This window comes from Notolepis coatsorum, assembly GCF_963971535.1.
Source record: "Notolepis coatsorum genome assembly, chromosome: 1".
Lineage (NCBI taxonomy): Eukaryota > Metazoa > Chordata > Actinopteri > Aulopiformes > Paralepididae > Notolepis > Notolepis coatsorum.
The window spans coordinates 16765058-16779560 of NC_140165.1; the positions used below are offsets into that span (position 1 = coordinate 16765058).

Sequence of the window (14503 nt, forward strand, 5' to 3'; positions counted from 1 at the left end):
CCGTGTGGTTAGTGGTGGAGGAGGAGTTACCTGAGTATGAGCAGGGAGGTGACCGTGTGGTTAGTGGTGGAGGAGGAGTTACCTGAGTATGAGCAGTGAGGTGACCGTGTGGTTAGTGGTGGAGGAGGAGTTACCTGAGTATGAGCAGGGAGGTGACTGTGTGGTTAGTGGTGGAGGAGGAGTTACCTGAGTATGAGCAGTGAGGTGACCGTGTGGTTAGTGGTGGAGGAGGAGTTACCCGAGTATGAGCAGTGAGGTGACCGTGTGGTTAGTGGAGGAGTTACCTGAGTATGAGCAGTGAGGTGACCGTGTGGTTAGTGGTGGAGGAGGAGTTACCTGAGTATGAGCAGTGAGGTGACCGTGTGGTTAGTGGTGGAGGAGGAGTTACCTGAGTATGAGCAGTGAGGTGACCGTGTGGTTAGTGGTGGAGGAGGAGTTACCTGAGTATGAGCAGTGAGGTGACCGTGTGGTTAGTGGTGGAGGTGGAGTTACCTGAGTATGAGCAGTGAGGTGACCGTGTGGTTAGTGGTGGAGGAGGAGTTACCTGAGTATGAGCAGGGAGGTGACCGTGTGGTTAGTGGTGGAGGAGGAGTTACCTGAGTATGAGCAGTGAGGTGACCGTGTGGTTAGTGGTGGAGGAGGAGTTACCTGAGTATGAGCAGGGAGGTGACCGTGTGGTTAGTGGTGGAGGAGGAGTTACCTGAGTATGAGCAGTGAGGTGACCGTGTGGTTAGTGGAGGAGGAGGAGTTACCTGAGTATGAGCAGTGAGGTGACCGTGTGGTTAGTGGTGGAGGAGGAGTTACCTGAGTATGAGCAGTGAGGTGACCGTGTGGTTAGTGGAGGAGTTACCTGAGTATGAGCAGTGAGGTGACCGTGTGGTTAGTGGTGGAGTTACCTGAGTATGAGCAGTGAGGTGACCGTGTGGTTAGTGGTGGAGGAGGAGTTACCTGAGTATGAGCAGTGAGGTGACCGTGTGGTTAGTGGTGGAGGAGGAGTTACCTGAGTATGAGCAGGGAGGTGACCGTGTGGTTAGTGGTGGAGGAGGAGTTACCTGAGTATGAGCAGGGAGGTGACCGTGTGGTTAGTGGTGGAGGAGGAGTTACCTGAGTATAAGCAGTGAGGTGACCGTGTGGTTAGTGGTGGAGGTGGAGTTACCTGAGTATGAGCAGGGAGGTGACCGTGTGGTTAGTGGTGGAGGAGGAGTTACCTGAGTATGAGCAGTGAGGTGACCGTGTGGTTAGTGGTGGAGGAGGAGTTACCTGAGTATGAGCAGGGAGGTGACCGTGTGGTTAGTGGTGGAGGTGGAGTTACCTGAGTATGAGCAGGGAGGTGACCGTGTGGTTAGTGGAGGAGGTGGAGTTACCTGAGTATGAGCAGTGAGGTGACCGTGTGGTTAGTGGTGGAGGTGGAGTTACCTGAGTATGAGCAGTGAGGTGACCGTGTGGTTAGTGGAGGAGGAGGAGTTACCTGAGTATGAGCAGTGAGGTGACCGTGTGGTTAGTGGTGGAGGAGGAGTTACCTGAGTATGAGCAGTGAGGTGACCGTGTGGTTAGTGGTGGAGGAGGAGTTACCTGAGTATGAGCAGTGAGGTGACCGTGTGGTTAGTGGTGGAGGAGGAGTTACCAGAGTATGAGCAGGGAGGTGACCGTGTGGTTAGTGGTGGAGGTGGAGTTACCTGAGTATGAGCAGTGAGGTGACCGTGTGGTTAGTGGTGGAGGAGGAGTTACCTGAGTATGAGCAGTGAGGTGACCGTGTGGTTAGTGGAGGAGGAGGAGTTACCTGAGTATGAGCAGGGAGGTGACCGTGTGGTTAGTGGTGGAGGAGGAGTTACCCGAGTATGAGCAGGGAGGTGACCGTGTGGTTAGTGGTGGAGGTGGAGTTACCTGAGTATGAGCAGGGAGGTGACCGTGTGGTTAGTGGTGGAGGTGGAGTTACCTGAGTATGAGCAGTGAGGTGACCGTGTGGTTAGTGGTGGAGGAGGAGTTACCTGAGTATGAGCAGGGAGGTGACCGTGTGGTTAGTGGTGGAGGAGGAGTTACCTGAGTATGAGCAGTGAGGTGACCGTGTGGTTAGTGGTGGAGGTGGAGTTACCTGAGTATGAGCAGTGAGGTGACCGTGTGGTTAGTGGTGGAGGAGTTACCTGAGTATGAGCAGGGAGGTGACCGTGTGGTTAGTGGTGGAGGAGGAGTTACCTGAGTATGAGCAGGGAGGTGACCGTGTGGTTAGTGGTGGAGGAGGAGTTACCAGAGTATGAGCAGGGAGGTGACCGTGTGGTTAGTGGTGGAGGAGGAGTTACCTGAGTATGAGCAGGGAGGTGACTGTGTGGTTAGTGGTGGAGGTGGAGTTACCGGAGTATGAGCAGTGAGGTGACCGTGTGGTTAGTGGTGGAGTTACCCGAGTATGAGCAGTGAGGTGACCGTGTGGTTAGTGGAGGAGGAGGAGTTACCTGAGTATGAGCAGTGAGGTGACCGTGTGGTTAGTGGTGGAGGAGGAGTTACCTGAGTATGAGCAGGGAGGTGACCGTGTGGTTAGTGGAGGAGGTGGAGTTACCTGAGTATGAGCAGGGAGGTGACCGTGTGGTTAGTGGTGGAGGAGGAGTTACCTGAGTATGAGCAGTGAGGTGACCGTGTGGTTAGTGGTGGAGGTGGAGTTACCTGAGTATGAGCAGTGAGGTGACCGTGTGGTTAGTGGTGGAGGAGGAGTTACCTGAGTATGAGCAGGGAGGTGACCGTGTGGTTAGTGGTGGAGGAGGAGTTACCTGAGTATGAGCAGGGAGGTGACCGTGTGGTTAGTGGTGGAGTTACCTGAGTATGAGCAGGGAGGTGACCGTGTGGTTAGTGGTGGAGGAGGAGTTACCTGAGTATGAGCAGGGAGGTGACCGTGTGGTTAGTGGTGGAGGAGGAGTTACCTGAGTATGAGCAGTGAGGTGACCGTGTGGTTAGTGGTGGAGGAGGAGTTACCAGAGTATGAGCAGTGAGGTGACCGTGTGGTTAGTGGTGGAGGAGGAGTTACCAGAGTATGAGCAGTGAGGTGACCGTGTGGTTAGTGGTGGAGGAGGAGTTACCTGAGTATGAGCAGTGAGGTGACCGTGTGGTTAGTGGTGGAGGAGGAGTTACCAGAGTATGAGCAGTGAGCTGACCGTGTGGTTAGTGGTGGAGGAGGAGTTACCTGAGTATGAGCAGTGAGGTGACCGTGTGGTTAGTGGTGGAGGAGGAGTTACCAGAGTATGAGCAGTGAGGTGACCGTGTGGTTAGTGGTGGAGTTACCTGAGTATGAGCAGTGAGGTGACCGTGTGGTTAGTGGTGGAGGAGGAGTTACCTGAGTATGAGCAGTGAGGTGACCGTGTGGTTAGTGGTGGAGGAGGAGTTACCTGAGTATGAGCAGGGAGGTGACCGTGTGGTTAGTGGTGGAGGAGGAGTTACCAGAGTATGAGCAGTGAGGTGACCGTGTGGTTAGTGGTGGAGGTGGAGTTACCCGAGTATGAGCAGTGAGGTGACCGTGTGGTTAGTGGAGGAGGAGGAGTTACCCGAGTATGAGCAGTGAGGTGACCGTGTGGTTAGTGGTGGAGGTGGAGTTACCTGAGTATGAGCAGTGAGGTGACCGTGTGGTTAGTGGTGGAGGAGGAGTTACCTGAGTATGAGCAGGGAGGTGACCGTGTGGTTAGTGGAGGAGGAGGAGTTACCTGAGTATGAGCAGTGAGGTGACCGTGTGGTTAGTGGTGGAGGAGGAGTTACCTGAGTATGAGCAGGGAGGTGACCGTGTGGTTAGTGGTGGAGGAGGAGTTACCTGAGTATGAGCAGGGAGGTGACCGTGTGGTTAGTGGTGGAGGAGGAGTTACCTGAGTATGAGCAGGGAGGTGACCGTGTGGTTAGTGGTGGAGGAGGAGTTACCTGAGTATGAGCAGGGAGGTGACCGTGTGGTTAGTGGTGGAGGAGGAGTTACCAGAGTATGAGCAGTGAGGTGACCGTGTGGTTAGTGGTGGAGGAGGAGTTACCTGAGTATGAGCAGGGAGGTGACCGTGTGGTTAGTGGTGGAGGAGGAGTTACCAGAGTATGAGCAGTGAGGTGACCGTGTGGTTAGTGGTGGAGGTGGAGTTACCTGAGTATGAGCAGTGAGGTGACCGTGTGGTTAGTGGTGGAGGAGGAGTTACCTGAGTATGAGCAGTGAGGTGACCGTGTGGTTAGTGGTGGAGGAGGAGTTACCAGAGTATGAGCAGTGAGGTGACCGTGTGGTTAGTGGTGGAGGTGGAGTTACCTGAGTATGAGCAGTGAGGTGACCGTGTGGTTAGTGGTGGAGTTACCTGAGTATGAGCAGTGAGGTGACCGTGTGGTTAGTGGTGGAGGTGGAGTTACCCGAGTATGAGCAGTGAGGTGACCGTGTGGTTAGTGGAGGAGGAGTTACCTGAGTATGAGCAGTGAGGTGACCGTGTGGTTAGTGGTGGAGGTGGAGTTACCTGAGTATGAGCAGTGAGGTGACCGTGTGGTTAGTGGTGGAGGAGGAGTTACCTGAGTATGAGCAGTGAGGTGACCGTGTGGTTAGTGGAGGAGGAGGAGTTACCTGAGTATGAGCAGTGAGGTGACCGTGTGGTTAGTGGTGGAGGAGGAGTTACCTGAGTATGAGCAGGGAGGTGACCGTGTGGTTAGTGGTGGAGGAGGAGTTACCTGAGTATGAGCAGTGAGGTGACCGTGTGGTTAGTGGTGGAGGTGGAGTTACCTGAGTATGAGCAGGGAGGTGACCGTGTGGTTAGTGGTGGAGGAGGAGTTACCTGAGTATGAGCAGGGAGGTGACAGTGTGGTTAGTGGAGGAGGAGGAGTTACCTGAGTATGAGCAGTGAGGTGACCGTGTGGTTAGTGGTGGAGGAGGAGTTACCTGAGTATGAGCAGGGAGGTGACAGTGTGGTTAGTGGAGGAGGAGGAGTTACCTGAGTATGAGCAGTGAGGTGACCGTGTGGTTAGTGGTGGAGGAGGAGTTACCTGAGTATGAGCAGTGAGGTGACCGTGTGGTTAGTGGAGGAGTTACCTGAGTATGAGCAGGGAGGTGACCGTGTGGTTAGTGGTGGAGGAGGAGTTACCTGAGTATGAGCAGGGAGGTGACCGTGTGGTTAGTGGAGGAGTTACCAGAGTATGAGCAGTGAGGTGACCGTGTGGTTAGTGGAGGAGGTGGAGTTACCTGAGTATGAGCAGTGAGGTGACCGTGTGGTTAGTGGTGGAGGAGGAGTTACCTGAGTATGAGCAGTGAGGTGACCGTGTGGTTAGTGGTGGAGGAGGAGTTACCTGAGTATGAGCAGGGAGGTGACCGTGTGGTTAGTGGGGGAGGAGGAGTTACCTGAGTATGAGCAGGGAGGTGACCGTGTGGTTAGTGGTGGAGGAGGAGTTACCTGAGTATGAGCAGTGAGGTGACCGTGTGGTTAGTGGTGGAGGAGGAGTTACCTGAGTATGAGCAGGGAGGTGACCGTGTGGTTAGTGGTGGAGGTGGAGTTACCTGAGTATGAGCAGGGAGGTGACCGTGTGGTTAGTGGTGGAGGTGGAGTTACCTGAGTATGAGCAGGGAGGTGACCGTGTGGTTAGTGGAGGGGGAGAACTGGACCCTCAGGGTCTTCATCTCCTCCGGCTGCAGTGGCAGGTTATAGACATGGGGCCGCGACGGGCCCTCCACGAAGCCTGTCTTGCGTTTAAGCACAGTTGTCTGTAGAGGGGAAAAGAGAACGTTTTTATTTAGGGACGCACCATGTAATCGGTGATCGTATCGGTATCGGCCGACAATAGTGATTTTCTCTTCATATATCAGTGATCGCTCCGATGATCAAAACTGGGCAGATATACAGTCAGGCCCATAAATATTTGGACATTGACAAAATGTTGTTTCCCACGGCGACTATGGATAGGGAATTTCTTTATTTAATTAAGATGTTCACGACAACATGGATGCAAGTACTCTGCCAGCATGTTTAATATCCATAATACTAAAGGTTTGACTAAGATTTTTATGAAACTTTATTAACACATTCTCTGCGATGCTTATATCCATCAATGTTTGATCACTGCCACCACTCTAAGCCTATGGAGATGTTTACCTTCTTTGCAGGGCTATAACTTTTTAAATTGTATTGCTAAATTGACATTACTAGATCTACGTGAACGGCACTGGATGTGTTAAGACCCGCTAGAAGAGTGTGGCGACGGTCTGTATCTGCAGAGATCCTTCCCTCTGCCTGCATTATTCGGCTCTGCTCTGGACATCTCTGAGTGTGAACCTTCTGGCAGCGAGTTCATGTTATGTGTTGAGTGCATGTTATGTGTTGAGTGCATGTTATGTGTTGAGTGCATGTTATGTGTTGAGTGCATGTTATGTGTTGAGTGCATGTTATGTGTTGCATGCATGTTATGTGTTGAGTTCATGTTATGTGTTGAGGTCATGTTATGTGTTGAGTGCATGTTATGTGTTGAGTGCATGTTATGTGTTGAGTGCATGTTATGTGTTGAGTGCATGTTATGTGTTGAGTGCATGTTATGTGTTGAGGTCATGTTATGTGTTGCGTGCATGTTATGTGTTGAGGTCATGTTATGTGTTGAGGTCATGTTATGTGTTGCGTGCATGTTATGTGTTGAGTGCATGTTATGTGTTGAGGTCATGTTATGTGTTGCGTGCATGTTATGTGTTGAGTGCATGTTATGTGTTGAGTGCATGTTATGTGTTGAGTGCATGTTATGTGTTGAGTGCATGTTGTGTTGAGTGCATGTTGTGTTGAGTGCATGTTGTGTTGAGTGCATGTTGTGTTGAGTGCATGTTGTGTTGAGTGCATGGTGTTGAGTGCATGTTGTGTTGAGTGCATGTTGTGTTGAGTGCATGTTGTGTTGAGTGCATGTTATGTGTTGAGTGCATGTTGTGTTGAGTGCATGTTGTGTTGAGTGCATGTTGTGTTGAGTGCATGTTGTGTTGAGTGCATGTTGTGTTGAGTGCATGTTATGTGTTGAATGCATGTTATGTGTTGAGTGCATGTTGTGTTGAGTGCATGTTATGTGTTGAGTGCATGTTATGTGTTGAATGCATGTTATGTGTTGAGTGCATGTTGTGTGTTGAGTGCATGTTGTGTGTTGAGTGCATGTTATGTGTTGAGTGCATGTTGTGTTGAGTGCATGTTGTGTGTTGAGTGCATGTTATGTGTTGAGTGCATGTTGTGTGTTGAGTGCATGTTGTGTGTTGAGTGCATGTTGTGTGTTGAGTGCGTGTGATGTGTTGAATGCATGTTATGTGTTGAGTGCGTGTTATGTGTTGAATGCATGTTATGTGTTGAATGCATGCATCCCCTCCCTACTTGACATTTCCCCCATGTGGAACGAACCTGATTGGATAAATGCGCTGCTAGTAGGCAGTGTGTGGTTCTCGTTTTCAAAAAGAAAATGGCGGCTCGTTCGCTTGTCAACGTTCTCTTTTTCTACTTAACCGAACCCAAAATTATGTTTCTGACAAAAACATTTGTGATGATATTGCTGGATCTTGTGTCATAGTTGTTCTGCAATGCCTAGTTTGACAGTTTTGTTTCTGAACTAGTTAATAATCTGTTACGGCTTTTCCTATTGTAAGCGCCACATTGTTTTGGTGGTGCTCTAGTGACATCTAGTAGCTGAAACTACTTAGTGTGCCTCCAAGTCTAACGGTTCCCTCCCTCAAATTCATAGGCATAGAAAAGGTCCAGCCAGGGAAGCCTTTTGGATAAGCAGCCTTAATGTAGAAGCTTCTGGTAAATTATCAACTCTCCTGCTTCCTCCAATGATCCCTGGTCTCTTTCCTGTTTAGGTACTGTGGTCATCAATATCTACAACATGTAAATAATCAATATCTACAACATGTAAATAATCAATATATACAACATGTAAATAATCAATATCTATCAATATCTACAACATGTAAATAATCAATATCTACAACATGTAAATCAATATCTACAACATGTAAATCATCAATATCTACAACATGTAAATAATCAATATCTACAACATGTAAATAATCAATATCTACAACATAATCAATATCTATAACATGTAAATAATCAATATCTACAACATAATCAATATCTAGAACATGTAAATAATCAATATCTAGAACATGTAGATAATCAAGCTATTTTTCTTTGTTCTGCTGTTGACTCTGAGGAAGATGCTTGCGGACACGTCAGTCACACCCCGGCGATACAGCGCAGACTTTATAAGCGCGCCAGTGTTTCGCTACTGGTCGTTTATTTGAAGTACTTACTTACTTACTTACTAACTTATTACCTAAGTGCCCAGGCAATAAGCTCTTATTGTTTTATGATCAGATCACGTGGAGATTCTCAGAAGCCCCACCTTGTTTTAAAGGGGACATGCATTGCTATTCCTAGCACTATTTGGGCAACTTTACACAATTCCTGTGAGTCTATGGAACACCTCTGTAAGGTTTTATTACAAGAAATTCATTGTTTTATATTTCTAATCAAATACTCAAAAGCCACATTTGTCTCACTTTGGATTTCAGGCTGTGTTAGGGGGATACTAATAATTTCGCCGCGGGGGGGGGGGCATAATCCCACGGGACAATGTATTGGTAACTTGTTTCAAATGACAATATATACCTCTGTGATTATTATTGTACGGATCTGAATACGGGCGTGCGAGTGGGAGCATGCGCAAAGATATTAGTGATATATAGTGCTCCTGACTCGAGAGAGAGAGGGAGAGGGAGAGAGAGAGAGGGAGAGACAGATAGATAGAGAGGGAGAGAGAGAGGCTCATACGGAGCAATCTCTCCTCTGTCTCTCCCCAAGTCCCCCTGCATCGCGACTCGAAGGGCGCACACGCAGGCTCTCGGAGCGATCTCTCCTCTCTCTCTCTCCCTCCCTCCCTCCCTCCCTCTATCTCTCTCTCTTTCTCTCTCTCTCCCTCCCTCTGCCTCCCGTTTGAGGAAGTGTCGGGTTTCACTGTGCGCTATAGAGGGGGCGTTAGTTATGCAGATCAGTACCCTATTCAGAACAGCTTAGTTGAGTGAGGGAGGATCTCGTGAACTCGAGACTAGACTGATGAGTCAATATGATAACTAGAGACACAGACCCATTGATACTAACTCCTATTACTATAAAAACATGCTAAACACAGAGAAAAGCCATTTATAATGCATGTCCCCTTTAAGTAGAATTAAGAAAGATCGACATGCATGCAGATGGTATCTAATAATACAAATAATAATGTATTTGCCCTACCTAGCCTTTTTGACATCATAAAGGGTTACTGTTATGACTATGCATATTACAGCTTGTGTTATCATCTCGTCTACTGTTCACTGATACAAAGCAACTTTATGGCTGGCAACGTCACCATGATCTCACCCATTCATTCATTCAGCAAGCCACTCTCTGCCCCAGTGGCAGGGCACTTTGTAAATGGACTGTTCAATATATGAGAGAATGCTCTGCATCTATGACATATGACGTGTGTCCTTGTACAGCTTTTCTGGTGCATGTTTCTGCTGCATGTTATGTATTTTTCCCCATTTTCTATTTTTCTCCCATCCCAATTTTCGTATTATCCAATTCTACCCTCTCCTGTCTCGAACGTTGTTAGACCATGCCTCCCACTGGTCGGCTGCAATGTGGACCAAGCCTTGCATCACGTGTCCCCTCCGGTACACGAGGAGGCAGCGGTCGCATCTTTTCACCTGTACAGCGCGATCTCTCAGTGGCGAGCAGTAACGCGTGGGAGGCTCACGATACTTCCTGATTCTGCTGTACAGGCGCACCAACCGACTGGTAGGAGTCGCTGTCCACAACGTCCGATCCCCACCCACCGGCTTTCCCACCCCCTAATACTGCCAATTGTATTAGTATGAACGACCAGCCAAGCCGGAAGCAACGCCGAGAGCTGGGCTCGAACCCAGCATATCATGCGTTAGTGACGAGCGCCTTTCCCACTGTGCCACTTAGCCGCCCTGTATGTTATGTATTTATGTCGGACCCCAAGGAGAAAAGCTGATGCTCTGCTGTACAGCTAATGGGTCCTAGTGAATAAAATAAAGCAAATGGTATACAATATTATGTTCCGTTATAGACATATGTCCACAGCTGGCCAAAACTCTGCCCCTCCCAGGTATAAGATATAAAAGTTGATATAGTGTGGCGTAGGGTAATGTAGACCAGTGTCTCTGGACAGACCTGGTTTCTATGGATCTGGAACTCCAGGGTACTGGGGTTGTAATGTAGACCTGTGTCTAGACAGACCTGGTTTCTATGGATCTGGAACTCCAGGGTACTGGGGTTGTAATGTAGACCTGTGTCTAGACAGACCTGGGCCCTCATTCATCAACGTGTTCTACGCACAGATCTGTGCTTACCCTGTGCGTACGATCATTTCTAAGCAAAGAGTGGGATTCATCAATTTCGATTTGAACTTGACTCCGTGCTTACATCTACGCACAGGTCAGACCACACTTACCTGGCGCCCAGTGGTAGAATATATTACTACAACAAGGAAATGAGCTTCTGTGCATAATAACACTGGCATGTTCTGTACGAACCGTAGTTCATTATAGTTCATTGTAAAATAGCAACAGTAGTGTAATTATGGTCAAAACCCTATAAATAGCATTTGGAATAATAGATCTTTCTCTCAGAATGAATGCAGCATGGTTTATATAGCGTTATCGGAATATACGGGGTGTAGGCTACTGACTGACTGCGCTCCGCGTAGCTTGATTGATTGATTGAAAAGTTTATTAACAGATTGCAGAATGGGTACAGTACAGTACAGCTCAGTACATACAATTGTTAATTGGGGATGCAGACCAACTTTCGTCTTGTTTACATCAGGGTCCCCCATTTTCAATTCATCATAAAGCTCAACTCGTTATTATTTTGCGCACAGACCGCCGAAACACGGGAACGTTTTGATTATATTTAAAAGGCTTTACGTTAAACGAAACAAGTGGAATTTCGAAGCTGTAAGCAGAATAAGTCATATGAATATAGTGGTCTTCCCCCTTTTTACTGTATAAGAAAGAATAGAAAACGCATTGCAATGACACCATGCAGATAGTGGACAGATTATATGATGGGATTCAAGTTCGCGTTTTTGTTGCTCATAGGCATGCTGTCAGAGTATGATATCTTAATCAAACATTCTAGAACATTTGTCGTCACAGATCATGTCCTAATAGAACATAGGCTATGGCATGGATCGTGATATTGTGTGGACTGTTATTATTACTGTACACCGGTACCACCCATTGTGACAACAGCCTTGTGAGTCCCGCACACAAACATGATGGAATTCAAGTTCATGTATTGAAAGGCAGGCTACATCATACATGCAGTGAGATTCATTGTTCTTGTATATGCTCTCGTATTATATTGTTTATATAGGCTACCCAATACTGACATCAAAATAGATTGTAGTATGCCTCTAGAAATCATATGCAGCAGGTAGAAAATTGACGGGAGATCCATCGCGATTTGGAATAGAATTGAGGAGAACTTTAATCCCTGTGTATTAATCAAACAACACGGGAAAAGGCAGTCATATTCCAGCGCGGTCTTTATTAGCCGACAACAAAATAGATGCCTCTAAAAATCATATAGCCAATCGAACACAACTAATAAAGGCATTCATATTACAGCACGGTTATAATGACACACAACCAACGCCAAACAGTGGTCAACGAACAGTCTTTATTAGTATTTTGAGCTGTCCAGGCAGAATTGCAGCAATGGTCTTAGGGAGCCGTTGATATCTGACATCACCGTTTACAAATCCGCCTTTTATTTATCCCATAATACGCGATAGTGTCTTCTTGGTTCGACAGCAGTGAATTCTCCGTGGAGTTTCTCAGAGTCCCGCTCGGGTCAGTCCATTATTTCACATCCCATGGGGGGTGTTTCCTCATTTTCATGACCATATATGGATAATCATGCACGAGCATTGACGGTAGAACAAAGTGGTATTCATCAACACGGAGGAGCATAGAGCCTGCGTACGCACCGTGTGATGAATCCCGACTTCCCTGTGCGTACACTAGTTCTACATTCCGTGCTTACGTGTGGAAATAGAAATGTTCTACGCACACTATTGATGAATGAGGGCCCTGGTTTCTATGGATCTGGAACTCCAGGGTACTGGGGTTGTAATGTAGACCTGTGTCTAGACCGACCTGGTTTCTATGGATCTGGAACTCCAGGGTACTGGGGTTGAAATGTAGAACTGTGTCTAGACAGACCTGGTTTCTATGGATCTGGAACTCCAGGGTACTGGGGTTGAAATGGGGAAGTCTCTCCAGAGGGAACCTGACAATGAAGAGAAATCAATCAAAAGTGAGACAAAATCAACACACTTAACATATAAACTAGAGCTGGGCCGTTAACGCTATACTAGTATCGCGCGATAATATAATTAACGCATTAATCTTAAAAAAAGAAAAAAAAAAAAAAATTATTTACCCAGGGTAGGTTCGCTGAGCACAGATGCTCTTTTTCAGGAACGCCCTGCTTCACATTCACACAGTTCCATTCACACCTGGGAGCTGCCCAGTACAACCACAGTTGACACCATTGGCCACTGAGCAACTCCACTGGAGCAGTTGATTCAAGCCATGTCACATAGTTCAAGTTTGAAATGATTCTTTCTGTTTTGCTCCTGAGAGTGCTAGATACTGTACTGTACTGGTAATATTATTTATTTGTGTTAACTTCTGAATAAAACAACTTATTAAACACAAGTACATCTTATTGAACATTATTTTGATATTTCATTACCAATTATCATAGCAAAACAGCTTTTTCAAACAGTCTGTAATGCATTTTGGAAACGGGAGATGGGCTCATGGTGTAATGGGCCACCTGGCCTGAGAAACATAAGGAGGAAAGAAAATGTAAGGACTTACTTCTGGTCATTATTTGGGTAGAACACACATATTTTGAATGCCTTCGGCAGTTTTTTTTTTTTTTTTTTTGGGCCATTTTAATCTAGATTAAATCCAGGATTGCAGATAGATTAATCTAGATTAAAAAAATTAATCTATGCCCACCTCTAATATAAACACACTAACACACATTTGGACACAACTGCAGGATGACAATGACAATATTTAAAATGAGGAAAAGCAGCAAACCAAAAACATTGACACTTTTTATACCAGGGTATCCGCAGGTTTCAACCTTTTTAAATGCCACTTAAATGCCAATTTCACGACCATACTAGCAAAACAACATAGCAACACTGAACTGGCGTCTGCACTTGCGTGCCAATTAAAATTCTTGCACGGTCCATACAGGCTAAAATTGAATACAAAAACATTTCATATAGTTAGAATTATTTCATCTGCCAACAGCCAGTCCCTGTGCAAATTAAAGACTTTCTAATACCTTTTAAGGTCTTAAATTGATAATTGAATACAAGACTTTTTAATACCCGCAGATACCCTGTATATGAATGAGTAAGAGGTGACTAGGTGAGAGAGTCAGGCAACTGTCGTCATTAGGGGTGTGGGGGGGGGGAAAGAAATATTCACATACGAATCGATACAAATTCCAAAAATTGCTTGTTTTCTTTACCGTCTACCACAGTCAAAAGGGGAAAAGTAACTTGAGAATCTAATATGAATCGAAAATGTATTTTTATATCGAATCGTGACCCCAAGAATGGAAATCGACTCGCTGGGCTCTCTGCCGACACTCACATCTGTGCCAGTTTGTCGGTGACGGCGGCGAGGTGTGGGTAGAGGGCCAGGGGGAGGATCTGGACGTAGAGAGGGCCGTCGGCCGGGTTCTCCAACAGCACCTCCACCTCCTAAACACCACAAAACACACACACCACTTAGTTGCATGCAAAAAGAAATGTGCTATATAAACACACATATACACACACCATTAACACCTTGGGTGCCAACGACGAGAAATCTCGTTGTTCGCCGCCATACGTTGAGTGCCAACGACGAGAAATCTCGTTATTTAATCGTCTTATTAGCGATATCCATTCATTTTTCATCAATCCAGCCTCACGCACAGATGAAAAAACAATCCGTTTGGTACATGTTGACTGCAAGCAAGTCATTGATAAGCGACGGGCGTATTAGACACATAGCCATAATATAGAATATTATAGAAATAGCCCCGCGAAAATCATGAAATATAGGAAAATCAGTCCCAAAAGGCTGGCATTCAAGCGATAAATCGTGCGCCCCCTGCTGGCACTCAATGTGTTAAAAGAACAGGCCAACATTATGGGTTTTAAGCTAGGCTTACCGATTCGTATCCGCTTTCATTCATTTGTGCCGTGCTAGGCTAGCTTGCAGCCGGATAGCTTTCTAGCATCATTCGTAAGCCTAGCTTAAAACTCCGGGAGAGGTGATTTTGGCCAACGGCTAGGCTCGATCCATATCCGCTTCCATTCATTCATGCAGTGCTTGGCTAGCGTCTAGCCGGATAGCTTTCTAATGAACACAGAGGAAACTTGAACAAATAAAGTAAACCTAAACCTAACC

The 14503-nt window shown here is 46.8% G+C and overlaps 1 protein-coding gene across 1 annotated transcript in view; it reads right to left on the reverse strand.

The window, feature by feature from the left end:
* LOC311245228 (transmembrane protein 131-like) overlaps positions 1-14503 on the reverse strand; it is a 75696-nt gene that overhangs the window by 25727 nt on the left and 35466 nt on the right. Inside the window, exons 21-23 of the mRNA XM_084335059.1 lie at positions 13700-13809; positions 12242-12308; positions 5535-5686 (exon numbers count right to left, since the gene is read on the reverse strand). Coding sequence (XP_084191185.1) covers positions 5535-5686; positions 12242-12308; positions 13700-13809 — 329 coding nt within the window. The remainder of the gene's footprint in view (positions 1-5534; positions 5687-12241; positions 12309-13699; positions 13810-14503) is intronic.